The 27,992-nt window shown below is 32.2% G+C and overlaps 1 protein-coding gene across 9 annotated transcripts; it reads right to left on the bottom strand.

Annotated features, from left to right (window-relative positions):
* Positions 1 to 53: 53 nt before the first annotated feature.
* Positions 54 to 27,919, bottom strand: Iml1 (GATOR complex protein Iml1). Of its 9 annotated transcripts, none has more exons than XM_070645305.1 (17): positions 27,630 to 27,919; positions 25,600 to 25,819; positions 24,877 to 24,912; positions 20,059 to 20,177; positions 15,236 to 15,297; positions 14,403 to 14,996; positions 12,762 to 13,752; positions 11,162 to 11,290; positions 10,504 to 10,521; positions 7,660 to 7,877; positions 7,217 to 7,603; positions 6,785 to 6,985; positions 5,582 to 5,671; positions 3,807 to 3,874; positions 3,245 to 3,343; positions 1,747 to 2,401; positions 54 to 936 (listed from the first exon to the last, which is right to left on the bottom strand). In XM_070645305.1, exons 1-17 carry the CDS (start codon positions 27,718 to 27,720, stop codon positions 145 to 147), a joined length of 4,770 nt encoding a protein of 1,589 aa, XP_070501406.1. In that variant the 5' UTR covers positions 27,721 to 27,919; the 3' UTR covers positions 54 to 144. The 9 variants fall into 9 exon arrangements, with proteins under 9 accessions (XP_070501406.1, XP_070501404.1, XP_070501405.1 ...); XM_070645303.1 differs by having other exon boundaries at positions 3,245 to 3,364; XM_070645304.1 differs by lacking the exon at positions 10,504 to 10,521 and having other exon boundaries at positions 3,245 to 3,364.
* Positions 27,920 to 27,992: the final 73 nt, after the last annotated feature.

A 27,992-nucleotide genomic window follows, 5' to 3' on the forward strand; every position in this document is an offset into this window, starting at 1 on the left:
ATAAATCAAGAAAATCTAAAAAATCTGAAAAAAAAAAATAAAAAATAAAAAAATTTTAAGATTTCAAAAAAGTCATTATAATTCATTTATTAATTCAAAAACAAAAATTATTTAACAAATAAAAATTTCAATTATTAAAAATTCCTAATTTGAACTCAACAGTGACAATCGTTCCTTCTTCTCCCACGCCTCATCCCAAAACTTTAACAGCCGCCCATCCATATTTGAACAAAAATTCCTAAAATCCCTCAACATTCGTAGTTGAAAGATTTCATCGGAACCAGCGATTGTGTGAGACTTCCATCGTTTATTAGCAATCATGTGATTCCATTGCCATAAAAATCCAACTGGATGTTTCCTCGGCATACCAGTAAAACTTTCATCGTCCGAGTCACGACTTCCATTGCTTGAATTATTCTGAACACTTCGATTGATGTAGTTTTCCTTTTGTGGTGCTGAATTTGGCTGCGATTGCTGCGTATGATAATAATTTTTCAGTCTCTTTTGTGATTTTAGACTTTCCGTTGGACTCGAATGTTGTACAGTTCCCATACCAAGACGTCTTAATGTACTTCTGACTTTATTTGTTGCGGATGTTAAGAGGATGAACATGTTGCCCGTCACATGGACATATTGCCAATCTGGTGAGATGTCATTTGATCCTGTTTTAACCTCACATTCCCTCAATATGAATCCAAAACGCTTGACAATTTCCTCTTGGAACAAAAGCATTCGATCTGTCCAAGTTTCACGTTTGAAATCCTCAAAGAGATTTGCTCGAGTCTGCTGAAGGCAGTCAATATTGAGTGGAATAAAGATTGGACCCCGGAGTGGATCTGACTTCTCAAATTGACTGAATGGCTCGGCTAGTGGATCACATGGGATTGGTACGAGTTGATATCCGCATTGTTGTGCTTTTCGGCTCCAGTTGTAGATCTGTGGGGTGGAAAGTTGGGGATTAGTTAATTCTTGATTGACATAACCTTAAAATTGCCTTAATTTTCTAAATTTTAGACATCCTAACCTCAAAATTGTCTCAAACTTCTGAATTTTAATCATCCTAACCTCAAAATTGTAACGAATTTCTTAATTTTAATAAACCTAACCTCAAAGTTGTCCCAAATTTCAGAAGTCTTATCACCCTAACCTCAAAATTGTTCGAAATTTCAAAAGTTTAATCACCCTAACCTCAAAATTGCCCTAAATTATTCAAATTTAATCATCCTAACCTCAAAATTGTCTCAAATTTCAGAAGTTTAATAATCCTAACCTCAAAATTGTCCCAAAACATTCAAATTTAATCATCCTAACCTCAAAATTGTCCCAAATTATTCAAATTTAATAATCCTAACCTCAAAATTTTCCCAAATTATTCAAATTTAATCATCCTAACCTCAAAATTGTCCCAAAACATTCAAATTTAATCATCCTAACCTCAAAATTGTCCCAAATTTCAGAAGCTTAATCATCCTAACCTCAAAATTGTCCCAAATTATTCAATTTTAATCATTCTAATCTCAAAATTGTCCCAAATTATTCAAATTTAATCATTCTAACCTCAAAATTGCCCCAAACTATTCAAATTTAAACTTCCTAACCTCAAAATTTTTCCGAATTTCTAAAATTTAAATAACTTAACCTCAAAATTGCTCCAAATTATTCAATTTTGATCATCCTAACCTCAAAATCGTCCCAAATTTCAAAACTTTAACTAACATAACCTCAAAATTTCCAAACAATACTCACCAAATCATAGACAATAGGACCACTAGCAGTGACCCACTGAACAACAAGCTCAAATGCATTTCCAGGAATGAAATGTTTATGATATCTAGCATGTCCCCATTCTGTTCGGTCACTCTTTTGCGATAAATCTATTTCTAAATGTGAATGCCTGTACAATTTTCCATCCAAGTTCTTCCTCTCAATTTCCTCCTTCAAAAATGACGGAACATCATTCTCAGTTGGTGTTGTTGTTTCCGTTGTTGGTGTTTGTGTGACTTTAATTGGTGGTGTTATATATGCCATTGGAATCTCAACTTCCATCCATTCAAAACTAAATGCTTCATGATCACCAAGTGGTGGTTTGTAGTCTGATGAGCTTATGTCTTGCTTAACAATGTAGTACAAATAAAAACCGGGTACAATTGGCATTTTGATGTCACCGCTTGCATGACAAATGAGTCGCTGATCGCGCATTGCTTCGAGAATCTCTAATGGATTTGTGACACCTTCTACACGATTGTAGACCCACATTATGGCATCATATGATGAGAATACGAGGGATGGCATGCTTGGTAGGGGTTCGAGGAACCCAACTCCATTGTTTGGATTGCGGAAGGCTTCGAAGATTTCGGTGATTGGTGATGTGACTTTGAATTTTGGTGGTTCTGGTGCAAAGCTGAAATGAGAGGGAAAAAGGATTAGTTTTTTTGACATAACCTCAAAAATTGTGCAAAAATCTTCAATTTTGGTTACATAACCTCGAAAATTGTATAAAAACCTCGAATTTTAATAACATAACCTCAAAATTTTTAACAAAATCTTCAATTTCAGTTACATAACCTCAAAAATTTTACAAAAATCTTCAATTTTGGACACATAACCTCAAAAATTTTAGAAAAATCTTTAAATTTGGATACATAACCTCAAAATTTTGAGCAAAATCTTCAATTTTGGCCACATAACCTCAAAATTTTTTGAAAAATCTACAATTTTGGTTACATAACCTCAAAATTTTTGGATAAATTCTCAGTTTCAGGTACATAACCTCAAAAATTAAAAATCTTCAATTTTGGACACATAACCTCAAAAATTTTGAAAAAATCATCAATTTTGGTTACATAACCTCAATATTTTTGGAAAAATCCTCAGTTTCAGGTACATAACCTCAAAAATTAAAAATCTTCAATTTTGGCTACATAACCTCAAAGTTTTTGGAAAAATCTTCAATTTTGATAACATAACCTCAAAAATTTTGGAAAATTCTTCAATTTTGGAAAATTCTTCAATTTTGGCTATATAACCTCAAAATTTTTAATGAAATCTTGAATTTTGGTCACATAACCTCAAAAATTTCAAGAAAATCTTCAATTTTGATTACATAACCTCAAAAATCTTGCAAAAATCTTCAATTTTGACTACACAACCTCAAAATTATGATCAATTTCAATAACATAACCTCAAAATTTGGTAAACAAATCTTAAATATAGTTAACATGCGTCCCAAAAATCAAATACTCACCAATCATCATTATCCTCACTTTCAGCCTTTGCATTCTTCTCAGCCAGCTGTACCTGCAACTGCATAAACGTCGATCTGTTCTCAATCTTCGAACCTGATCTAATCGTGGAAATATTTGAGCTATCATAGCATAATTTTCATGATACAAAAATTGATTTTAATTCCCGCCAAATTAAATGAGATGCAAAATTTTTTATTTTTATTTAATTTTAAAAATGATTTCACCAAAAAAAATGAGCGAAAAACATTTAAAAATGGAGAAGAAAAAGAGAAGAAAAAAGAAAAACCTTTAGCGACAAATTGGATGAATTGTTGGATATAAAAATGGAACTGAAATGAGTGGAATTATCCTGGTTTTCAACTCAAATCAGTTAATTAGGTTAACTATGTTAGTAACTTGTGACTTTTAACTTATTTTGTAAGCATGCAAGTATGTTAGAGTACGTATGTTGAGTTTGGTGACTTTATTGTTATGAATTGTGTATTAATTTGGACAACAAGTGTGTCCAAAGGTGTGAATTATGTCTAACTATCTACCAAAAATATCCAAAAGTTATCCTACCTTGGTCTTAATCTTTCCGGAAATTTGTTACTTCCAACACGTTCTCTAAATGGTGAATTTTGTGGTGCCTGGAATATTTTTGAGAAAATTTATTGAATTAATAATTGAAATTATGTAATTTGAGTGCCACCTCCATTGAGTGAATTGAGAATCTAAGTTAAAATAATAATAATAATAAAGGTGATGGATGTAGATTACTAGACAAGAGTTTGAAGAGCTTAAGTTGAATTTTTAAATAGATTTGGATATTTTAAGGCATTTGAAATCCTTAGAAAATTTAAAATTTGGAAACCAGGTCCTTGAAACTGTAATATGAAGGCACCTGAATCTATAATCCTTAACAGGCAGAGAGCATGTCCAACTTAAACATACTATGTAGATGTGCAGGTACGTGTGAATTGCTCCAAACTAATTTTACTCTTGAGAGCATGCTTTTTGCCTGCTAGGGAATGCTTCAGTATAAAGACACCAGAACCCCGAAATTATATTTTTAAGACTTTTGAACCCTATAATACTACCCCGAAAAGCAAAGAGCATATAAATGACTGAAAATCAGGCTTCAAGACAGCGTGACTTTGGTCTCATGTTAGATTGGATGGAATCCGATCTCAAGCCTGAGTCAAGTCAGCCTAGGGCTGTATTTTCGGACATTTATACGATATGTGCCTTCTTATGAAAGTTCAATGAAAGCTCCTATCCCGAGTGAACAAAAATCCAAATTCAAACTATCTGATGGCAAGTTAATGTCCATCTGATGACCAGTACTAACGTATTTTTGTCCACTCGAGTATACTATGAAAGCTCAATAATTCTATAATCATAATACCAGTAGAGCATCTAAATACTAGGAGCTTCTAAGAATATCAATACATAACTCCTTTTATCAAATAGGGTAATGCATCATATTTGTGTTAAATTAATTTAAATAATGTTTTGGTTATATAAACTTAACTAGCTTGCTGGTTAATTAGCGGATTTATCTTGCCTTAATATAATATTTGTTATTTAAAATGCAAACCTAATTTACAGGAGTTAGTATTCAATTTTATTGTTATTATAGTTCCATACCGTTAATTCATTTTTAAAATAAAGAATGCGATGATAAATTTTTAAATTGATTTTTTAAGGCTTGATTGTAAATTATTTAAGAAAAATTGTAGAAAATTGCAGCAAATCAGAGTGGACAACTTGACATAATGTTCTGTGAATAAACTTTTGTCGAACCAGAACTCGAAACTTGCATTAAGTTCAGTAGACTCAAGTCGACTTTTCCATACAAAATCTGAGTCGATATCGAGCTCTAGGTCGAACCTACTCTGACTACTGTCGATTATTGACATATTTTTAAGACATTCCGAAGAAAATGTCATTAGGCGACCGTAGGTCTAACAATTAACTAGACCAGTTGTAGGCAGCTTTTTATTTTTTACGGTGGTAAGCCTTAACATAAACCGCACATGACATATGCTTCATGCCATTTCCACAAAATTTTGGCAGAACACAGATTGTCCACCACTGAACCAGACATTAAGTCAAGTTGTCAGCTCAGTAAAATTCCTTAAAAATTGCAAAATCCTTCTTTATAATCATCAATCAAGCCTTAAAAAATGCAATTACAATATGAAATAAATAATAAGAAAGAGATAGCATGAGAGTGAGTGAGAGAGAGAGATAGAGACAGATTGAGAGTGCAAAGAATGAAATGAAATTTTAAAAAAATGAGTTTAAAAAGCTCATGAAGAAGAATAAGTGAAAAAAAAAATCGTTTAAAGCACCTGATTTTGGCTCACAGCCGGCGGTCTTGACTGAATGCTCGTACTCGTACTGTGTCTTCTTCTTGTCAAGTGCGATGTTGTTGGACTTCCCTAAAGGTGGTTTTTGTCAGTAATTTTTTTATTTTTTTTTGGAATTATTTTTTTAAATGTTGATGAAATTTTGAAAAAATTAAAAAATTTTGGAAAGGAAAATGAAAAAATTTGGCAGTTTTTGTGTCCGGCTGCTTGAACAACCTAAAGGTATGCCAAACAACCGACACCTTAATGGACAAATGACATAATCAAGTCAAATCCATGCATAGTGCCAACGAGTTTTTTTAATTTAAATTTGACAAAAATAATAAAATGAAATTAACAAAAATTAATTAAATTTAGCAAAAAAACTCAAAAGCTTCAATCAAAAATCATTCCAAATTACAGCCAATATTGGTTTTGTTCTCTAAAAAAACGTTTCATGCGTCACTCGAACTTCTTAAATTATTTTATGGATATTTTGTAGGTCTTTATGTTGAGCTCAACATGATTGACATCAATTGAGATCGTTTGTAGATTATGTATTATAGCAAAAAGGAGGATTGGAATAGGATATAAATTTGGATAAGACTCAGAGGTTAGTTGCTTGGCCATAATTGGGATACTGCCTAAGTTATGGACTCCATGAATGTCAAATGACATCAAAATGGTGAAAAATGTAGCAGAAAGTCATTTTAATGCTGAATTAAGGAATGTTTCTGATTTCAGCACATGATATGAGGATCGACATAGACAGGCACAAAGAGAGGTGTTGAGGGGTTTTTTGTATGGAAATCAACAACTTAGATGTCTTTTGTAGTTTTGTCTTGAAAATTTCTAACAAAATGAAGAATTTTGTCCATATTTTTTGACTTCAAACCACTCCTTTCCCTCTTTATTTAGCTCTACATCTACTTGACCCTATACCCAGACATTACCAAGCAACTCACTCTATCTGCAAATTTTGAATAACTGTAAATTACAAACGACTCAATATGCAATAAATTTGGATGAAATCCATTAACAAATGAACATGAGGATTAAGGAATAGGAATCAATTTAAAGTATATAAAGCTACTTAATACTTAAAATAGCTTTTCTAATTTTTTCTAAATTTTTCAAGCATAAATTGCTCAAAAAAACTTCAAATAGGCAAATTAAGTACAAAAAGTGTTGCAAAGTTCAACTCACCCTAGGCTTCTTGACGCGCTTAACTTTATTCAAGTGTGTCTCAACGAGTCTTAAGAACTCCTCGACTTGCTGCTTCTGAATTGCTGGTGTTGTTTCCCTCACATAAATGTCACAATACTCGAGATTTTCATCTTGAATTTTCTTCATTATTGGATCTTCTTTTGGCAGGAGATACATGCGGTAGCGCCAGTATTTCATTTGCTGGGGGGATTAAAAAGTGGAATTTTGAGTTAATTTTACAGGATGTCTTTGGGGCTTTGTTCAGAGTATGGCTGAGTTTTGGCTGAATTTCGACCAAATGAGCTGAATTTTGACAACATTTTGATCAAATCAGCTCAATTTTGACAATATTTTGGTCAAATAGGCTGACAAACTCATCTGATTCAGTCATCCCCAATCCCCCATTCCCTCCCATTAACCCCATCTACTCACCTCCAACAGCATAAAGTCAAAATCACCCCTTGTACATATATATTGATCCATATGATTCCAATTGAAGTTTTCCAACTTTTCAGTTGTAAAATTAACACCAGAAACTTCATAATTATCATGATTTGGTGCATGGAATCGATAGATGTAATCAACATTAATTGGTGGATATGGATGTCTTGGCCGGTACCTTGTGATCTTAATTTCTGATCCATAAAGTGTAATTTTATGAAAAATTCGACCAATTGATAGTAAATATTCTTTTGGATGTTCTATGGCAACTGGAGCGACGAGTGATGATTTTTGTTGGATGCTGCCGCCACAGCATGGTGCAGTTGGTGGTTTGCTGTGTGTTAATGAGTGATCGGTGAGGATGATGAGTTGAAATCCCTGAAAATATTCATTTTTAAGGCTTAATTGATTGGAACAATGTCAATGACACCAACCTGTGACAGTCTCTGCGACACAAGCTCCCTAAAGACTTCCTCAGTTGACAACGGCTTCCTTTGGACTGCCCGAAGTCTCATAAAGTCAGCATTAACGTCGTCAGGCAGTAAAGTATAAATTGACAGCACATAATCGTTATTTAATGCTCTTTTATCAGGAAAATAATCCGTAGTGATTGGCAGACATGCCGGAATTGTTAAAGACTTCCAGTCGACGCCTTTATAAAGAAAATTTTTTAAGAAAAATTTTGGAAAATTTTTTAAAGAAAAAAAGAAGAAATTGGAATTAATTTTTGGAAATTTAAGGCATTTTATAAGCAAATCAATAGGAAAATTTGTAAATTTACACATAGAAAAACAGCAAAAATCTATTCTAAAAATTGAACAAAACTACGTGCAACATTGAATAATTACGATTGAAATTTTGGTGAATATTCCAAATATTTGATATAGTTTTTATCTGAATGTGATGACTTATTAGGGGAATTGATTGAATTTGTGACTTAATTTAAGATAATATTCAAGTCAACTCAATGCAAGTGGCTTTTCTACTGTTAAATGGGGTCAGACACTCATCTGAAAATTGTAAAAAATTCACGATTTTGCATCTTTTCACCTTAAAACTCTGATATTAAAAATTGGAAAAAAAAACTGTAAAATATTCAATTTTCGACAATTTTTGCAATATTTCGTTCAATTTTCACGATTATTTTCAACAATTTTCACAATTTTAACATTTTTCAAATAAGAAAAATTAAGAAAATTGCCAAATTTCAACAATTTTCAGCTGAGTGTCCTGCTGTACCCCACCAGCACCTGTATTGCATCACTTAGGTCCAAAATCCTTCAAATTGTCACCAAATTCAGATAATTAAATAATCAAATTATACATAAAATTAGTCACAAAATAAGAACATTTAAAAAACCACATTTAGAAAAGTAAATTTTCGTGCCAAAATCCATAAAAATTTTTTCTTGTCATGTTGAGATGTGATGAAGTGCTTTAAGCAAGCAATTAGTTTAGTTAAGAACAGTTAGTTTTCTACTTTGTGGTGAGGTTTTATTATTAAATTAATTAGTGGTTTTTAACAGAGTTTTGGATATCGACTAGGATTTTATATGAAATAGTCAACTCTACTTTATATGAAATTTCAGTCAATTTTGAATCAGAATTGAAATTTTATTCAGAATTGAGTTGACTTTTCCATCAGAATCCAAGTCGATTTCGCGGTTTGAGTTTAAAACAGATCTAGAAGTTGACTCACATTTTGTAAGCACTTAAATCGACTTGACTTCATACAAAATTCGAGTCAACTTCCAGCTCTGGTTTAAATTTTAGATTTTTAAAGCAACTTACTAAGGTAAAAATGTCAAACACAAACTAATATCTACAAACAATAAGCAATTCTAAAGGCTAATTCACAAATGATGTCATTTTAGTTTCAATAATTTCAATATCATTGGTGAATGAGCCAAAAATCAACTAAGAATGCAAAAATATCAGACCCAAATTACAGAAATTAGTTAAATAATCTAAATTTTAATACCGAGCCGGCATTAATTTGACATAATTCTGTATTTAAACCGATTCTAGCAACAAGTCAGAATCCAACCGACCTGAAGCTGGATTTTTGATTTGTCTAATTGATTTGCAATATTTGTAAGAGCGATGGAATGTTTAAAGTTGAAGCCAAACTGAATTTTGAAGATTAAATATATTCCATATTGACTTTATCTGACTACAATTGCATTCTTTGTATCCTTCTTTTGACATGCACAATATTTAACATGAGTTGTCATCAGAATGATCATGTCATCAGTATACTTAGTATATTTATAAATAAGAGCAGTGCCAGATTTGGCGTAACAGTATCAATTAAAATAATAATAATAATAAAGTCATTGGTCGCGTTGGATTCAGTTTTATCAGTTAGTTTATTAAGAATTCTCTTGTTACTGAGTATCTGTTTACTAAAGGAGTGACAGAGTTCGATCATGATCATGATCTACGTCATGTCAGAGCTCTATTAAGATTTAGAATGAATTAGTCGATTTCTTTAAGTCTGAAATTTTAGGTAGCAAGAATCTTACTAAGAGATCACGTGACTGCTCACAGAAATCATAAAAAGAAAATGTTGATCGAAATAGGATTGTAATTGGAATCAAGAATCAGAGAGTGGAAGCCAGCGATAAAGTACGACAAGCGAAGGAAGCAAGTTAGTTAGTCGACTTGACTCAATGTTTTAATACATCTCAAAAAAAATTTACCAAGTGTTAGCGGAACTTCAATATAGAGGTCGGCTTCCTTGCCGGAAGGTGACATGTCTTTGGAAAGCCGGCTTCTATATTGGAATCCAATCAACTCTGTCTACACCGTGCATATATTTAATTTAGGATGTACTGATATGTAAGATGACAACTCAAGTCATAACATAAATAATGCAATAATATTGTAAATAATAATTATTAAAAGCAGAAGAATTTAGACCACTAATCCACAAAAATCTAGATCTGTGACTGACAATTGCTCTTATTTTTACCTCAAATCTAGTTCCTTGTTGATCAGAAGATAGAAATAAAATATAAAAATTGAACAAATGCAAATAGGACTAGCTTATTCCGATTTTCCAATTAATTGATGAATTACCATGGTTAGACCCCGATGATGATAGTGTCTGACCCTTGAAATCATCGAAAACCAGAAAATCGGAATCGCCAAGATAGAAAAGGAAAATAATTGAAACTTAATGCCAAAATTGAAACAAAAAGTAGGAAAAATCTATTCTAAAAATGTCTAATCTAAAAAAAATGCATTAATTAATTAAAATTGTTTTAATATCCGACCTATTATGATTCTTCCAGCTATTTTTCAAGCATTTTTGGTCACAAAATTTATTAAAAATTTTTTACATTGCACATTCGAGCCAACGACATGATGAGAAAGTGTGGTTGTGGATGATATTTAGCATAACATGATTTAAGATAGAATTTTGCATTCAAAATTTGTTTAGAAATTATTTTTATACACCAGATGATGATGATGGTCACAGTTATGTGGTTTATGTAGGTTTTTATTTGGTATTTTTTTTTTATTGGCATCAACGAAAATAAAATAAAAAAAAAAAAATTGAAAAAAAATTAAATAAAATTTTTGCAATATTTTTTTCTAATTTGTGTCGCATTTTTATGATTTTTTTTTTTAAATTAATTAATTTAACTCTTCAAATTCATGACTTTATTAATATTTACACACATTTAGTACCAAAAAATTTGAAAAGTTTTTAAATAAACTGACACACACGGGGGGGATTATGAAATTCAACAAGAGACACTTCAGCAAAGCAGAAGTTCTAAATTCAAATTTCTACCAAATTTGGACAATTTTAATTCACTTTTTTTGACTTTTTTTACTATTTCGCAGTTAGTTTTAAATTGTTTTTTTGTAATTGAGTTTTTAATTTGCAGCATGAATGTCAAATTATGGACAAAATCATCAACATACCTGTCGTGAGTTGTGGTGTCCAATCTTGTTCACCTGTTGCACCCCATAGGAGGGTCTTTGATGGCGTTGACGTTGATGTTATTGTACTAAAGGATGAGTTTAGTAATGACACTTTTCGATTTTTCAGCACTGGAAGAGATTGAGTTAATTATTGGATTAATATTTGCTTAATAATTCTAACATTCAGGTGCATTCACACTAGAATTTCAATATTCAGGTGCATTCACACTAGAATTCCAATATTCAGGTGCATTCACACTAGAATTCCAATATTCAGGTGCATTCACACTAGAATTCCAATATTCAGGGGCATTCACACTAGAATTCTAACATTCAGGGGCATTCACACTAGAATACCAACATTCAGGTGCATTCACACTATAATTCCAATATTCAGGTGCATTCACACTAGAATTCCAACATTCAGGTGCATTTACACTAGAATTCCAATATTCAGGTTTATTCACAATATAATTTCAATATTCAGGTGTATTCACACTAGAATTCCAACATTCAGGTCCCTTCACACTATAATTCCCATATTCAGGTGCATTCACACTAGAATTCCAATATTCAGGTGCATTCACACTAGAATTCCAACATTCAGGTGCATTTACACTAGAATTCCAATATTCAGGTTTATTCACAATATAATTTCAATATTCAGGTGTATTCACACTAGAATTCCAACATTCAGGTCCCTTCACACTATAATTCCCATATTCAGGTGCCTTCACACTAGAATTCCAATATTCAGGCGCATTCGCATTAGAATTTCAATATTCAGGTGCATTCACACTAGAATTCCAGCATTCAGGTGCATTCACACTAGAATTCCAATATTCAGGTGCATTCACACTAGAATTCCAATATTCAGGTGCATTCACACTAGAATTCCAATATTCAGGTGCATTCACACTAGAATTCCAATATTCAGGGGCATTCACACTAGAATTCTAACATTCAGGGGCATTCACACTAGAATACCAACATTCAGGTGCATTCACACTATAATTCCAATATTCAGGTGCATTCACACTAGAATTCCAACATTCAGGTGCATTTACACTAGAATTCCAATATTCAGGTTTATTCACAATATAATTTCAATATTCAGGTGTATTCACACTAGAATTCCAACATTCAGGTCCCTTCACACTATAATTCCCATATTCAGGTGCATTCACACTAGAATTCCAATATTCAGGTGCATTCACACTAGAATTCAATTATTCAGGTGCCTTCACACTAGAATTCCAATATTCAGGTGCATTCACACCAGAATTCCAACATTAAGGTGCATTCACACTAGAATCCCAATATTCAGGTGCATTCACACTAGAATTCCAACATTCAGGTGCATTTACACTAGAATTCCAACATTCAAGTGCATTCACACTAGAATCCCAATATTCAGGTGCATTCACACTAGAATTCCAATATTCAGGTGCATTCACACTAGAATTCCAATATTCAGGTTTTTTCACAATATAATTTCAATATTCAGGTGTATTCACACTAGAATTCCAACATTCAGGTGCCTTCACACTAAAATTCCAATATTCAGGTGCATTCACACAATAATTCCAATTGTACTTACTTAAGCTATCATTTAAATAGTTCCCCTTATCCACCGGCGTATTATTGTTGCTATTCCTAAAATCATCATCATACTTATCCATGGACCTTCCTGATAAGCTGCTATGCTGCTTTCTTACTCCATTACTATTAGTGCTAGTATAATGAGCACACAGCACATTATGAACATAATCATCAACATTAAGGAAGCTAAATGAATCTTCACGTTCTAAAGTTGGTTCTTGAATTTGTTTTGAAGGCACAGCCTGGTAATGATGTTGCTGTATAAGGACACCGGTTGGTCCTTTTGGAAAAATGTGTGACCATCGTCGACGATTTGATGTAAGCTTAATTGTAACGTGACTGGGATCGAATGGATTTATTAGTGCACGTCCAGTTCGAACTGGAATTGCCTTTCGAGATTTTGAAGTCGATAATGTTGACTGTGACATCGATTCCCGTAAAGTAAGTGGTCCAGAGTCGTCACTGAAGCTATGCGAATGATGAATGTCAGGATCGGACATTTTACGGTTCCTATGTACTGAATTATCAAAGTCTTTACTGCCCGTCATTGACATTGAGAGTGAATTATATCCATCGAAGCTAGGCACAGCTGACTTTTTAGTTTTTTGATGACTTTTGATGCCCGATGATGGAATTGCAAAGACTTGTGCATCATACGCATCATAGTCATACAAGGAATTATGGATATATTCCGTATTTGTGTCTGAATAAAAGTTAATTTCATCCTTAAGCTTCTTAATTTGCTGTTCCTCGACACTTTCCTCATCAAACTTTTTCATAAATGGAGGGAGCTTGATCCGCGGGATGAAGGATGAGTAAGCAACTTTCTTATTTGTTGAATAGAAACTTAAGTTGATCCAGTGTGGCATCGAATAGTCATCAACAGTATTTAGTGATGGATCTTTGTTGTGAAATTTCAGGAGTGGAACTGCATGAAGAGGTTGTTCACCACAGCATACGAGATCACTGCCGACACCATTATCGATTATCTAGAAAATAAGGTAGAGATTTTAGGTTCAGGTGGCTTTACACTTGAATTTTTAGATTCAGGTGCCTTCACATTAGAGTTTTTTTAGGTTCACATGCCTTCACACTAGAGTTTCTAGGTTCAGGTGCCTTTACACTAGAGCTTATAGGTTCAGGTGCCTTCACACTAGAGTTTTTAGCTTCAGGTGCCTTCACACTAGAGTTTCTAGGTTCAGGTGCCTTTACACTAGAGTTTCTAGGTTCAGGTGCCTTTAAACTAGAGCTTATAGGTTCAGGTGCCTTCACACTAGAGTTTTTAGCTTCAGGTGCCTTCACACTAGAGTTTCTAGGTTCAGGTGCCTTTACACTAGAGCTTATAGGTTCAGGGGCCTTCACACTAGAGTTTCTAGGTTCAGGTGTCTTCACACTAATGTTTCTAGGTTCAGGTGCCTTCACACTAGAGTTTCTAGGTTCAGGTGCCTTTACACTAGAGCTTATAGGTTCAGGTGCCTTCACACTAGAGTTTTTAGCTTCAGGTGCCTTCACACTAGAGTTATCTAGGTTCAGGTGTCTTCACACTAGAGTTATCTAGGTTCAGGTGTCTTCACACTAGAGTTATCTAGGTTCAGGTGTCTTCACACTGGTATCTAAACATCCCCAAAATGGCACTTACCCTCTGCTTAGTGATATTAGTCAGCTCCCTGTCAACTTCAAACACACCAACACCAGGCGTTATCACAACCGACAATTGTCCAGTCCGATCAAAACTTCGATCCAGAAAATGCTTTTCGAACACATTCAGTGAAATGTTGAGAACTTCTAAAAAGTTACCCTGACTTGCTGTTGAGTTTGTTGCCTGTGGAATTACAAAGCCCGATCTTTCGTGATATTTCAGCACAGTGTCCTTATAGGACGTAAACAGCCTTCTTAATTGCACTAAAATTGTACTCCAATCGTCATTTCGCTCATTCTGGACAGCAACGCGATAAAAGTCCTCAAAGAATCGTCCTTTATAGTCCATTTGAAGGCAGTCACGCATGTGAACGGGAAATTCATCTTTTGACTTTGCAGCATAGAATGTTCGAGAAAAGAGGACAATTGTGACTTCATGATTGCTGCCTTGCTTCTTCCATTTTGCAAAGAGGTCAGTAAGGAAGCCATTGACAGCCTTTTCAAAATATAAATCTCCGTGGATGTCAAAGTCCCACATTTCGGAGCTCATTTGGATGAAAAGGTAGACCATTGAGGTTGAGGAACGGAACACGACCTGGAACATTGATTTTTTTGTGAATTTTTGAGGAATTTGATTTGTAAAATGTTTAATTTTACAGCAGTTAGACTGACAATAGGTCTAAAGAATAACAAATCAGTTAATCGACTTTGATTTCAAACTGGCATCAAGTAAAAGCCTTGCCGACTTGGAACCGGATTTTGGATTAACCGACTTGTGGTATTCAGAAATTTGTTTAAATTATCACATAATGGTGTTAAAATGTTCAAACATACCTTAGTATCTTCAGTAATGACACCACATGACACCCGCTCACCAAAGCTCCACATCTCGTACACTAAAAGAAATGTGATAAAGATATTATTGAACTTTGTTCGAAGTATGTCTAATTTTTGGATTAATTCAATTAAAGTTTTAAAATTCGAGAGTTTAAATTGTTTTTTGGCATTTTAGACACTTAACCCTCTGCCTTATTGTGACTACACTCCTGTTTACTCCCTGAATATGTTCCTGGTTAGACTCAATGTTGTTCTGAATGGACAACTAGACTTTTTACCTAGTTAGTAACTAGACGGTCGACTAATGGAATATTTTACAGTACGTTCCGGATAATCTAGTTATGAACTAGATCATGCTGTCCATTTGGGGGTACATCAATGAAATGTACTTAATTAGAAAACAGAAATCAAGCCAGAGTCAAATCTAACTGGGACTGGACTTTTGACAATTTCTATGCCTTTTGCCTGGGAGAATTGCATGGACTCGAGATATAATGTGTCGAGTCCATGCAAGACAATCCTTTTGCCTTCCTAAATTCTCAGACATTAAAAAAATCACATAACAAAGACAATCATCAAGCTATGCAATGCACCAAGCGACGTAATAAAAAATACGTCAATTGACATTAATTCGAATTTTTATTAAAATTTATTCTAAGCAACAAGAAATAAAAAAGGTTCACAATTAATGCAAATTGATTGAAAATCAATAAATTCATCTTACAACACAGTAAAATAATGTAAGCAGGTTTTGACATAAATTTAAAACAATGTTGCTAGGGGGCCATTCACTTATTACGTTACGCAAAAAAAAAACGAATTTCTAGACGCTCCCCTCCCTCCCTCGTTACAAAATGTCCATGAAAAAAACTTTTTTTTAGGCTGTTACAAAATCGTTGACCCCCCTCCTCCCTAAAAAGCAAACGTAATAAGTGAACGGTCCCTAGGTAAAAATATTGAATCATAAAATTATCACTTTAAATTATTTGAAATGTTTTTTGATTGAAATGGTAAATAAGACGTTGTTGATGATGTGAGAATAAAATTGCGCATCAATATTGTATAAAGTAGATCAATAAGTCATTTAAAGATGTTTATTACAAGTTTGAGGTCTAACCAAGAGTATACAGGGGTGTCATTTCTTCGTTAGGAAGGTAAAAGAGACCAGGGATTTATTGAGAGCAGTGGTGGGCATCTTTTTATTTTTCATGGCCCAGTATGATGGAAAGCACAGGTAGTACTTGACTAAAATCAGATTCAGGTTGCCCACCATTGGTTTAGAGAGCCTCAAACCCTATATTCTTCCCAAATACACCCCTGAGACAATGTTTGGGGAACTCCGGAAGTCAAACGCCACTAGAATGCATATAGACTTCATATTTTGGGGTTTAAGGATGCCTTCCCCTCCCCCTCCTCTTCCCAGTTCCCAAAATGTGTTACAAAACCCATAAAAATCATTTCCATGAGTCCATTACAAAGCTTAATGCAGAACAGACAAAACCAATATAAACAAAAAAGAAGAAATTAATTTATTCATATTAAATGGAACAGCAGTAAAGCAACAGTACAAATAAATTGTAAACAGACGAGTTTGAACACGCGAGAATAATTTTTTTCTAATTCAAATAGTTAACAACTTTGTAGGAATTGCTGTGTAAACTTAACAGTCATTTCTAAGCATGAAAATGAGATTTGTTTGTAAATTTACCGGTTTTTAGAGTCGCTGAGATTTGTTTTGATGCTGAATTGACAAAATTTTCTTGTTATTTAAAGCGAAAATGAGATTCAAGGGTGTGCCTGAAGTACGTCGGCATGATATCGCAAATCGAATTAAAAACATGTCTATAATTTAGTCATAATATCGTCAAATTTCGTCAACCCATTCCCGAATTTCGTCAAGGCTTCCTTGCCGAGTTACAGTATGTCCAATTTTGGACAAAAATACCGACGTACTTCAGCTGACAATATTTTCAAAACAAATATTTTATAACATATTATATATCAAAACGCATCTACTAATTTCGTCAAATTTCGTCAAGTAAAAAATTTTAAAATCGGAAGTGATCTACAGGACCTACAGCCTGTTTAAGCTCTACCTGAAGGTACAGTCAAGTAAAAAAGTTTTTTAGTATGACATTTTATATGTCTAATCATATCTAAATTTCATAAGGATTTCAAATAAACAAAAAGTTTTTGGATTGGACCGTCCTCAAGTAGCTTATGTCCATTAAAGTGCTGTAGAGAGGCCTAAATTTGAAAAATTTCGGGTAAGATATGTTATATGTCTAAACACATCTATTTTCATCAAGAATTACGAATTTTATAAAATATCTTATTTTTGATCCTTATGTAAATTGCTTATGTCGGTTAAAAATAATAGACAGAGCCTAAATTTTCAAAAAGAGCTGTAAGAAATTTTTTCTAGAAAAACTTAATAAATCAAATTCTGTAAAATTATCAATAATTTGATTTTATCATTTATAATTTTTAATTCCTAACTTAATTTAATTTATTTAAAAAAATATGAGATCTGAGATTATTATTGTTTACTAACAATCTCAAAAATTTAATCACAAGAACCAAAATTAAAATTAATTTTTTCACTTTTTACGAAAACAATTTGCAATTTATATAAATATTTTGTATTTTAGATTTTTATAAAAAATTAATTTGATTTATTAAAGTTTTCAAAAAAAAAATTTTAAAGCACTTTTAGAAAATTTAGGAGCTATTTACTTCTTTTGACCGACATAAGTGATTTATATAAGTGTCAAAAGTAAGATATTTTAACAAATTCGTAATTCTTGATGAAAATAGATGTGTTTAGACATATAACATATCTTACCCGAAATTTTTCAAATTTAGGCCTCTCTACAGCACTTTAATGGACATAAGCTACTTGAGGACGGTCCAATCCAAAAACTTTTTGTTTATTTGAAATCCTTATGAAATTTAGATATGATTAGACATATAAAATGTCATACTAAAAAACTTTTTTACTTGACTGTACCTTCAGGTAGAGCTTAAACAGGCTGTAGGTCCTGTAGATCACTTCCGATTTTAAAATTTTTTACTTGACGAAATTTGACGAAATTAGTAGATGCGTTTTGATATATAATATGTTATAAAATATTTGTTTTGAAAATATTGTCAGCTGAAGTACGTCGGTATTTTTGTCCAAAATTGGACATACTGTAACTCGGCAAGGAAGCCTTGACGAAATTCGGGAATGGGTTGACGAAATTTGACGATATTATGACTAAATTATAGACATGTTTTTAATTCGATTTGCGATATCATGCCGACGTACTTCAGCCACACGATTCAAGGTCGGCTGTTGACTTGAGAAATTTTTTCGTGACTTTTTGAATTTTTAAGGATTTTTTTGTAAGAATTGAGGAATTAATTATGATTAATTGTTGGATTTTAAGTTGGCAAATTTATCAAATTTGGCATAAAATCGTTAAAAAAATAGACAAAATTATGATGTAAAATATCCGACATCAGGCCTGCATGACCCTGACTTGAAACCGGATTTGATTTAAATCAGAGCTCGAAATCGACTCAGAATTTTGTATGAAAAAGTCGATTTGAGTCAAGTCGACTAGAATCAAAATTTGAGTCGACTTGGAACTCTGATGAATTGACACTGGCTCCAAGTATGGCTCTTGAACAGTGCTGGACAACCTTTTATTTTTCGCGGCACACCTTGGCGTTAAGCCTTGATCGAAACCTCACAATGCATGCAATTCATGGCATTTCTAAAAGATTTTTGGCTACACATTTGTATGCTGCTTCAAATTTTGTGATAAGATCAACAATAGAGTCAGATGGGAGACCTTCTGTAGTAACCTAGGCTCCAAATCCAGGAGATGGAGGGAAGGAATGCCAAAAGGAATGCCAGTTGGATGTCAAAACTGATAATTTGTACAAGCTTTGTGATACAGCCAGCAACATAGTCAGATGGAAATCATTTTGTAACAACCTAGGCTCCAAATCGGAGCATGGTTCCAGTAAGTAAGCAAGTTACCCATCACTGCTCAATAGCCCGACGATTGTTAATGAAATTTTTCTATATCATTTCTCAAAACTGATAAATTTTGCACCATTAATAATATCAAAATAGCTTTCATTTTCATTAACACAAGCTATTTATACTAGCATGTGTCAGTTAGGTCGTTGACATTGATATTATTTTTTTTTTAGTATTAATAAATGTGCAAACAGTTTTATTTTTGAGTGGATGGAATTATTATGTTAATAACATGTGGATTTAGAGTATGACTACATTTTTAGAAACTTTATATGAATTTTATTTGGTTTTTTTTTTTTATCGAGCTCTAATTTTTGGGTGTTTTTAATGTCTTGTTATGGATCACATAAATTGAATTTACATGACTAGAACAGCGAAAAATACTCAAAATCAACCAGAATTTTCCTCGGATTGAATCCGGGTCTTTTGGATAAATTGACGGGACGCTTCTAGTTCAAGTTCAGTAGCTTATTTTGTGCCATCATGTCCAATTTATTGCATTAACTTTTTACAATATTTCATCTACTTCCATAATTTATTACCAAATTCACATTCATTGCCAAAACTATTTAATCCAATCCACAAATCCCCAAAAAGTCAGCTGATTTATATTTTTTTACAGCTTCACAACCCATAAAAATTTCATTTTTTTCTATTTTGTCCATTCACAAACAAAAAAAAGTCTTATCGAGTTGTGCCTGATGCAGTCACAACAACAACAAAGTAATAAAAAAAATTCTCTTTTCATTTTGCATTTATAAATTATTATTTTTTTTTCGTTACTGACCTTGACAACGAATTGACTCACAATATTCGATTTTCTTGTTTATGTAGACGCACGTGTTTGTGAGATGTTGCTTTAGGCGCCACATTTCAGATCGTCCCATGTACTGATCCTTGAAGGTTCTGTAATAAATATAAAAGAAATGAGAAAATTTTGATGAGATTTTTATAGCCAATTTGTGTAAGACTTCTTATTTTTGGCAATGATTGCATCCATGCTTCCCATTTTGCTAAAACATTTATAAGCTTGATGGTCAAGATTTGAATTTATTACAAATTTTCTGTAAATGAATAAACATTGGCAGATCTACGGACATGATTCATTGATGACATAGAGGAAGCTTATATGGTTCCAGTAAGTAAGTACAGAGGAAGCTTGACAGTTTTACGATATGAAATCAAATGGATTTATGTCTTAGACAAATGGACTTATAGACATTATGGATTGGCTTGATATAATTGTAGTTATTGCAAGGAAATCATACACATTCTTTGTAGATGCAGGTCTTTACGTATGCAGCGAGTAAAACACTTTAGTACGGACTTTGCAGTTGTTGAGGATATTCCTAAACAGCCCAATTTGGACATTGTTGGATTTTGAAAATGAAGTAATTTGCATAAGGACAAGCCTTCAACTGTCTGTTTTGAGTATGATTAAGATTAAAAGCTTGATCGACACAAAATGAAGACTTCCCGAGGAACACAACATGTTTACTGGAGCACTGCTATGACGCCTTACTCGCATGACAGGCCTTTAATGATAAGGCATGCAGAAAAATGCGGATATCCATATCGTTCGGAATTACGAGAAAAAAAATTGAATCTTTTATGCTATAAAATTTTTCAATTTTAAGTTCAAATTTTGAGTTAACATCCAATTGTTTATGAAAAGTTAGTTAGGAGCCGTTCACTTATTACGTTAGAGAATTTTTTTCAAAAATTAACAATGAAATTTTCGGATTTTACCCTCCCCCCTTCTTTCCTCTTCAACGTAATAAATGAACAGCCCCTTGACAGAGACAGTATTGCATTTAGTATTGGAAATTGCCAAGCAAAAGCCAGCGATATGGCCAAATTCAAACGTCGTCTGAAGCCATGGATTACAATAGATCGGTACAGTCAGTGAAGATAGTAAGTAAGTAAGTTTGTCAGTAAGTAAGTAAATTTGTAACAAGATTGAAAAATCATAAGTATGAGTCTAATTACATCAGATCCCTACAATAGATGTCTCATTTGACCTTTAAATTCGAAACAAAAGATTTCATCTTCTTTGTAAGCTGAATAACATTTTAATAGCTGCGAATAGTGAGTTTAATGATTCTATCCGAAATAAACATCCAAAAAATCTGACATCGATGATAATTAATGGCTTATTTAACATTAAGCAGGGGCGTATTTAGGGGGATTTTTGGGGTCAAATCTACTCTTTTGGAAATAATTCTTAAATTTCCTAGGATTATTGTCTGTAAAAAATACAAAAGCTTCCCTAAATTTTTGACATCACTTCCACTATCCCTACCATCCCTCCCCTCCTCAATCTACATCTGCTTTTTACTCCAAAAATATTAAAAAGTTTCAATACGCCACAACAATTTATTACCATTCGGTTTATTTTTGTTGACTATTTTATTTGGATGTTAATAATATTTGGCATAAGTGTCATAAACATGCACTTGAACTGATAAGAAATGTTCAAATCGATTAGTTTTTACAATAATTTCACACATCAATGAATATTAAGTTTTATATTTTTATCGGCATTGAAATGCTTTTTGGTGGATTTTTATTGCCTGTTTTCTGATATTTGATTGTGAATTTTGTTATTTTTTTGAATGAGATAAGCTGGAACAGCTGGCTGTTTTAGTTTGTGGGATTTTCATGTTATTTTGGGGATTAATTTGATTTTTTTAAAGGTTTTATTGCTGTCTAATTTGTGTTCTGTAATTGAATTGTGTTCTATGAAGGCACATGAACTTGAGTTAAAGGTACAAAACTGATCAATCATATTTTAATCAGTTTGGTCCATTTTTGGTCATTTAAATGAACAAATTACAGTCATTTCGGTGCAAATTGACGATATTTGGGAGACAGGTTGGCACCAGAGTGTGGTCGTCTCAAATTCGAGTTTGTCGACATAAAATTGTCGAAAAATTCAAACATTTCGAACTCAACTTATTTTAAAATACAAATTTCCGTTACGAAGAAAAATAAAAGTAACGGTCAAAAAAATTTGAATATTAACGACAAAAAATATTTTTCTGAAAAAAAATTAACGGTCATTGTTTGAGAAAGCCACAATCTGTTTGGCACCAAACCAGCTAAAGGCTGGATAGGTTTTAAATTTATGTAAATCTATTAAGTACATATCCTGACACTGTGCTGGATCACCAGTGGTGCATTTCGTGATAAAAGGGAATACCACGAGGAGAATTGGACTTGAAATTTGGTCAGCTTCAGAGTCAGACCTCTGGATCAATCCCAAGTATATCCTCCTAATCTACAAAACCCCAACAAATATTATAAGCCATAATTTTGTAAAAAATGACACCCGATCAATTTCAATGACAACTTTTTTGTGCCAACATTTCAATTCCCACAGACATACATTTCACATTGAAGCGTCCAATGTCTCAAAATTATCAACAATGTCTCAAATATCATAATAATGAGCAACAAAATTTAATGACGGAAGCTCAAAGGATATTTGATGCCAAAAAAGTGTCAAAATATTGACATTAATGTCTAGTCACAGACAATAAATTGATTCCACAAAAAAAGCATCAATTAGATGTAATAATAATAAGAATATGTTGTTGCTATATGCAGGATTTATGCTGTTTGTTTACTGTTTTGATAGTCGACATTGGGGGAGAATAAGAAGAAGTTTTGGCGATGATAAGAAAGTCTTATTGACTGTGTCTAATGCGTTGTTTATTACTAGAGAAATTGAGCAAAAATTGACGAAAATAAGGCTTTTGAGCGTGTATTTGGAATTGTATTTAAAAGTTGCATTCTAATGATATAGCTAAGTGTCTTGGTTTAGGCATCGGGAACCAATAGCTAGTTTGTTAGACTACAAAGGCCATCCTACCCTAGCAACAGCTTAATTTGACTTGCTAACTTGACTAAATAATTCACATAAGAATTCTAACTAGCTAAATTGCAAGGTACATCAGGTATTATGAGGCATACTTGTGTCCATGCATATTGCAGATATTTAAACCCGGAAGGCACATGATGCGTCGTAACATACAAATTGCCAAAGACTACCTTGACTCTGATCCCAGGCTAAATTGACGCAATCCGGTTTCAAGCCAGAGTCAAGTCAACTAAAAACCGTTTTTTGTGTCATTTCTACACTGTAATTTCCGGGCAAATGTTTTAGATACCCACTATTAATTGGAATGTGACAGTTTTAAAAGAATGTCAGTTAGATGCAAAGACGGAAAAGTTGTACAAACTTTGTGATAAGACTAGCAACAGAATCAGATGGAAGGCTTTTTGCAGAATCCTAGGCTCCACATCGGAGCATGGTTCCAGTAAGTAAGTAAGGAATGTGATACAATAAATTATTAATAGTAGTAGCTCTAGGTCATAAGCTTGAACCCTTCAAACATTATGAATCTATGGAATTAATTTCAAAAAAGTGGCTAAATTGTCATATACTAGCCAGCCATAAATCCCTAGACTAGGAAACTAGGCGATAATATCGCTAATCAAGGGTGTAGTCTGAAATGTTTCGAGAAAGACGAGTAAGAATATTGCGAAAAATTTAGGGTGATTTTGAGTCATTTAGATCTTTTTCGTCACTAAAACACTAGCAAATTGAAGAATATTTGTCCCAAAAAGAGGTGTCTGGGTGGTCAAACATCCCCATTCCTAATATGCATCTTCCACCAGCTTCCCTAAAAATACCGTCATATAATCACAATTGACGTCACCTAGTTCCCCACCCTCTCCAAATCCTAAGCAATTTAATTTCTTCTATAACACAAAAAAAATCGCATATTTTTACCACTTGTTATTCGTCGCGAACATAAATCATTTTCATTACTTCGTCTGGCTTCATTCCGTTCTTTTTTTTTCATTTTCGCATTATAAATAACAAGACTTTGTGATAGAAAAAATGAAATTTATACAAAAGTTGTTGAATATCGAAAAAAGCAATTATTTTGAATGAATAAAAATGTTAATGAGAATGAAACCATATGAATGAGTTTTTTTGGGGGTTGAGGTAATGTTTTTGGGGGGAATTGAGTTAGATTTGTTGGGAATTTAGGTATAGTTATGGGGAAGATTGATTCTGGTAAGATTGTCAACAATTTGAGGTTATTTCGTTAGATTTTGTTGGAATTCTTCAATAATTTCGTCGATTTTTGTGATTTAAATCAGTAATGGGCAACCTGTGAGATGCGGCATATTTGGTAATGCCATGAACCATATGTCGTGTGAGGTTCTGGTCGAAGCAAATCACCAAGGTGTGCCAAAAGATGTAAAAGGTTGTCCACAACTGATATAAAGTGAGATTTAGGACAAAATTCAACAATTTAATGCAATTTCCATTGACTTGGTCCACATGACAGCTTACACACTAAACAGGGAAGTATGTACCCCCAACCACCATCACATGGGGGTATGTACCCTCTTAACCATCCCCACATGATCCACCTGTACCAACATCAACATCACAACATAATCAACGTTCACAAAAATCATCACAGTTTAGCTCCATTTTTTGTCAATGAAAAATTTTTTGAATTTCCTTTGTGATCTTTTCCCGTTTTTTTTTTTTTTTAAATTATTTTTTATTAATTTTACTTACTTTTTCTCTTTGTTTGTTTCTAACCACGGAAAAACCCTTTAAAGTAACAAAAGAATTTTGAGTATGAAAAAATTTTGTTCAAATTTAATTTTTTTGGGAAATGAGAACACCGAAGGAACTGTTTATTGTGTTTTTTAGTGATGAGATGAGAGAAATTTTGAAAAATATTAGACAAATTTCAAAAATTTCTTGAATTCAAATCCTTTTTTTTTGGATAATTTTTCATTGCCAATTGAATTGAATTTGACCCAGCTTAAATATGTGATAGAATGCTGTTAGAATACATGGAATGGGAAATTTTGTGGAAATTGATGAAAAAATTTTAAATTTTTTTTAAATTTTTTAAATTTTAATTTTTAATTTTTTAAATTTTAATTTTTAAACTTTCTAAAATTTAATTAATTTTTTTGATTTTTCAAAAATTCAAAATTTTAATATTTTTAAAAACTTAGAAATTAAATTTTAAAAAGTTTAAAAATTGAATTTTAAAAAATTTAAAAAATGAAATTTGAAATTTTAAAAAAATTTAAAAATTGAATTTTCAAAAATTATTTAAATTCTTAAATCTTAAATTGTAAAAAATTTAAAAATTGAATTTTAAAATTTTAAAAAATTTAAAATTTGAATTTAAATTTTTAATTTTTCTATATTAATTTCCATCAATTTTCCATCCACAAAATTTCCAAAATAACACAAAAATGGAACCAAAAAAATTTTACTCACATTTCAACACTGTCCAGAGCCACATTCAATGGATTCACAACTTGCATGTAAACATCTCCATAATTTTTCAAATTAAATGTAAGTGCAATCGATGATTCGACACTGATGTAGTCAGGCCGTCCCTGAGTATCCTTTGTGTGTGAGACTTGCAGCAGGAGTCGACAACGTTGCTTGCCTTTCTCATCGTGCTCGTCTTGGTGGAAAATTTCGACTATGTCGCCTGTTTTTGGAGAAATATTGGATAAATTAGGGATTTTTGAGTATTTTTTGATATTTATCAATTGTTATTTGGGGCTGTTCACGGAACGCAAAACCCCTTACATCGCTATATATCCAACCATTACTGAATAACGACCCCTTTCTAAATATTTGAAAATTTATTCACATTTAAGTTCCAAATTTATACAATTATTCAAAATTATTCCCAAAATTATTCAAGTTCAAGTCATAATCAGCACAAAGTAAATAACATAATCTTGATGACTATCTGAATGTTTTGACAAAATAAGTCAAAACTAAAATCATTTTCTAAATTTATAAATAAATATTTTTATGAGAATAATTGAAAATAGATTCTTATTCATGGATCGGTTTGGAATTTTTAGAATAGATTGCATAAATTTAGGATGAATCAAGGATGGATTTGGGGATTTATTACTCTAGAAAAACGCAAACAAACTGAAGAAAATTTGAAAAATTTGAAAAATTTGAAAAATTTTCAATTTGTTAGAGTTTTTCCTGAGAAAAAACTTCCAAAACTCTCCTTTATGTTTTCAAACCATTCAAAGAGAGGAGAAGAGTGGCGTATAAGAAGTAGTAGTCCGAATAACACAAATGAAGAAAGTTCCATCACAGAGCTTTTAAAACTCATCTAAATCTCTTTTACTGACACTTCCGTCATTACTGAAGCCGTCCAATGGAGGGCGGCATGTTAATAAAAGAAAATTAGCAGCCTTCTTCATTTGTGTCGCTTAAGTAGGTTGTGTCTTAATACCCCTGAATATCCCCTGGTATGCAATGTAAGTTCAAATAGATCATCACGAATTTCTATTTTTGTATCTTTTTTGTGTTTTTTGAGGTGTTAATTGATTGTTTTTGAGGGTAAAGGCTATCATTGGGATAGTGTTTTGATTGAATTTGGTCAAAAATAGACAAAATTTTGGAAAATTTTGCGAGAAAAAATTGAGAAACGTGAAGATTTTTGCATAAAATTTAAACAATTTTGATAAAGAATTTAAAGAGTTTGAATAAATTTGATAAAGTTTAGACAAATTTGCTTTAAATTGAGAACGAACATAGAAATTTTGCTGAAAGTTGTGAAAATTTTGCCAAATTTTTTCAAGAAATTGAGTAAATTTTGTCAAACTTTGGTTAAAATTGAACAAATTTTAAAGACTTTATCATAAATGTCAGTAAATTCTGAAGAATTTTGAATAAAATCGAGAAAATTTTGAAAAATTTCGCTTAAAATAAAGGAAATTTTAACGAATATTGCTAAAAATTATTAAAATTTTGAAGGAATTAATAAAAAGTTTTAAGAATTTTAAATAAAATTGACAAAAAACTTGAAGAATTTTTATTGCAATTAAGAAAATTTTGTCAAATATTCCTAAAATTATTAAAATTTTGAAAAACTTGGCAAAAAAAAGTTCAAACAATTTTACATAAAAATGAAACAATCCGAAAAAAAAACATTCATGTCATTGACCATAAATCACAAAAAAATCATCACAAAAATATTCAATTTATCACATCCAGCGCCACTTAGTGATCATATTCGGTTAACCTTCAACTAAAAAAAGTCACTTTTCATCTTCAAAAATGACAACAACTTGTGAATTTTAAATTCATTTGAATACGCAAATACAAAAAAGCCTCAAAATTGCTTAATTTAATTTTTTTGTAATTATTTTGTGATTTTTTACAACTTTAAGCATTAATCGACACTTTCTGATCAAAATCTCACCGATAATGCATCAAATGTCTATTTATAAACATGCAATATCACTCGATCACATCCATAAACTTACCCTTTTTAATATTCGGATGCTCCTTCGGATTCAACAATAAATCCTCATTGTACACTGACCTTTGGTGGTGCACAAGGCGATAAGGCTTCATTATCTATTTTTTTTATTTTTTTACAATTTTAATCACAAAAATTTTTATTTTCTTTTGTTTAAATTTTCTTCAATTTTTTTCTTATTCACAATGCATTTAATGACTTTATCGACTTTACGTCTACCGATTAGAACTTAATAAAATATTTTTTGACTTATTTACATTTTGATTATTGACTAAAAAAGCAGATACGAATTGTTGTGATGATAAAGTGCGATTGAATGGAAATAAATAAAAGAAAGTTTAAGTTTAATTGCAAAACGCAAAAGCGC

The sequence above is a fragment of the Chironomus tepperi genome, unplaced genomic scaffold, assembly GCF_022539635.2.
Source record: "Chironomus tepperi strain 1889 unplaced genomic scaffold, CSIRO-AGI_Ctep_v1 contig_354, whole genome shotgun sequence".
NCBI classification, from domain to species: domain Eukaryota; kingdom Metazoa; phylum Arthropoda; class Insecta; order Diptera; family Chironomidae; genus Chironomus; species Chironomus tepperi.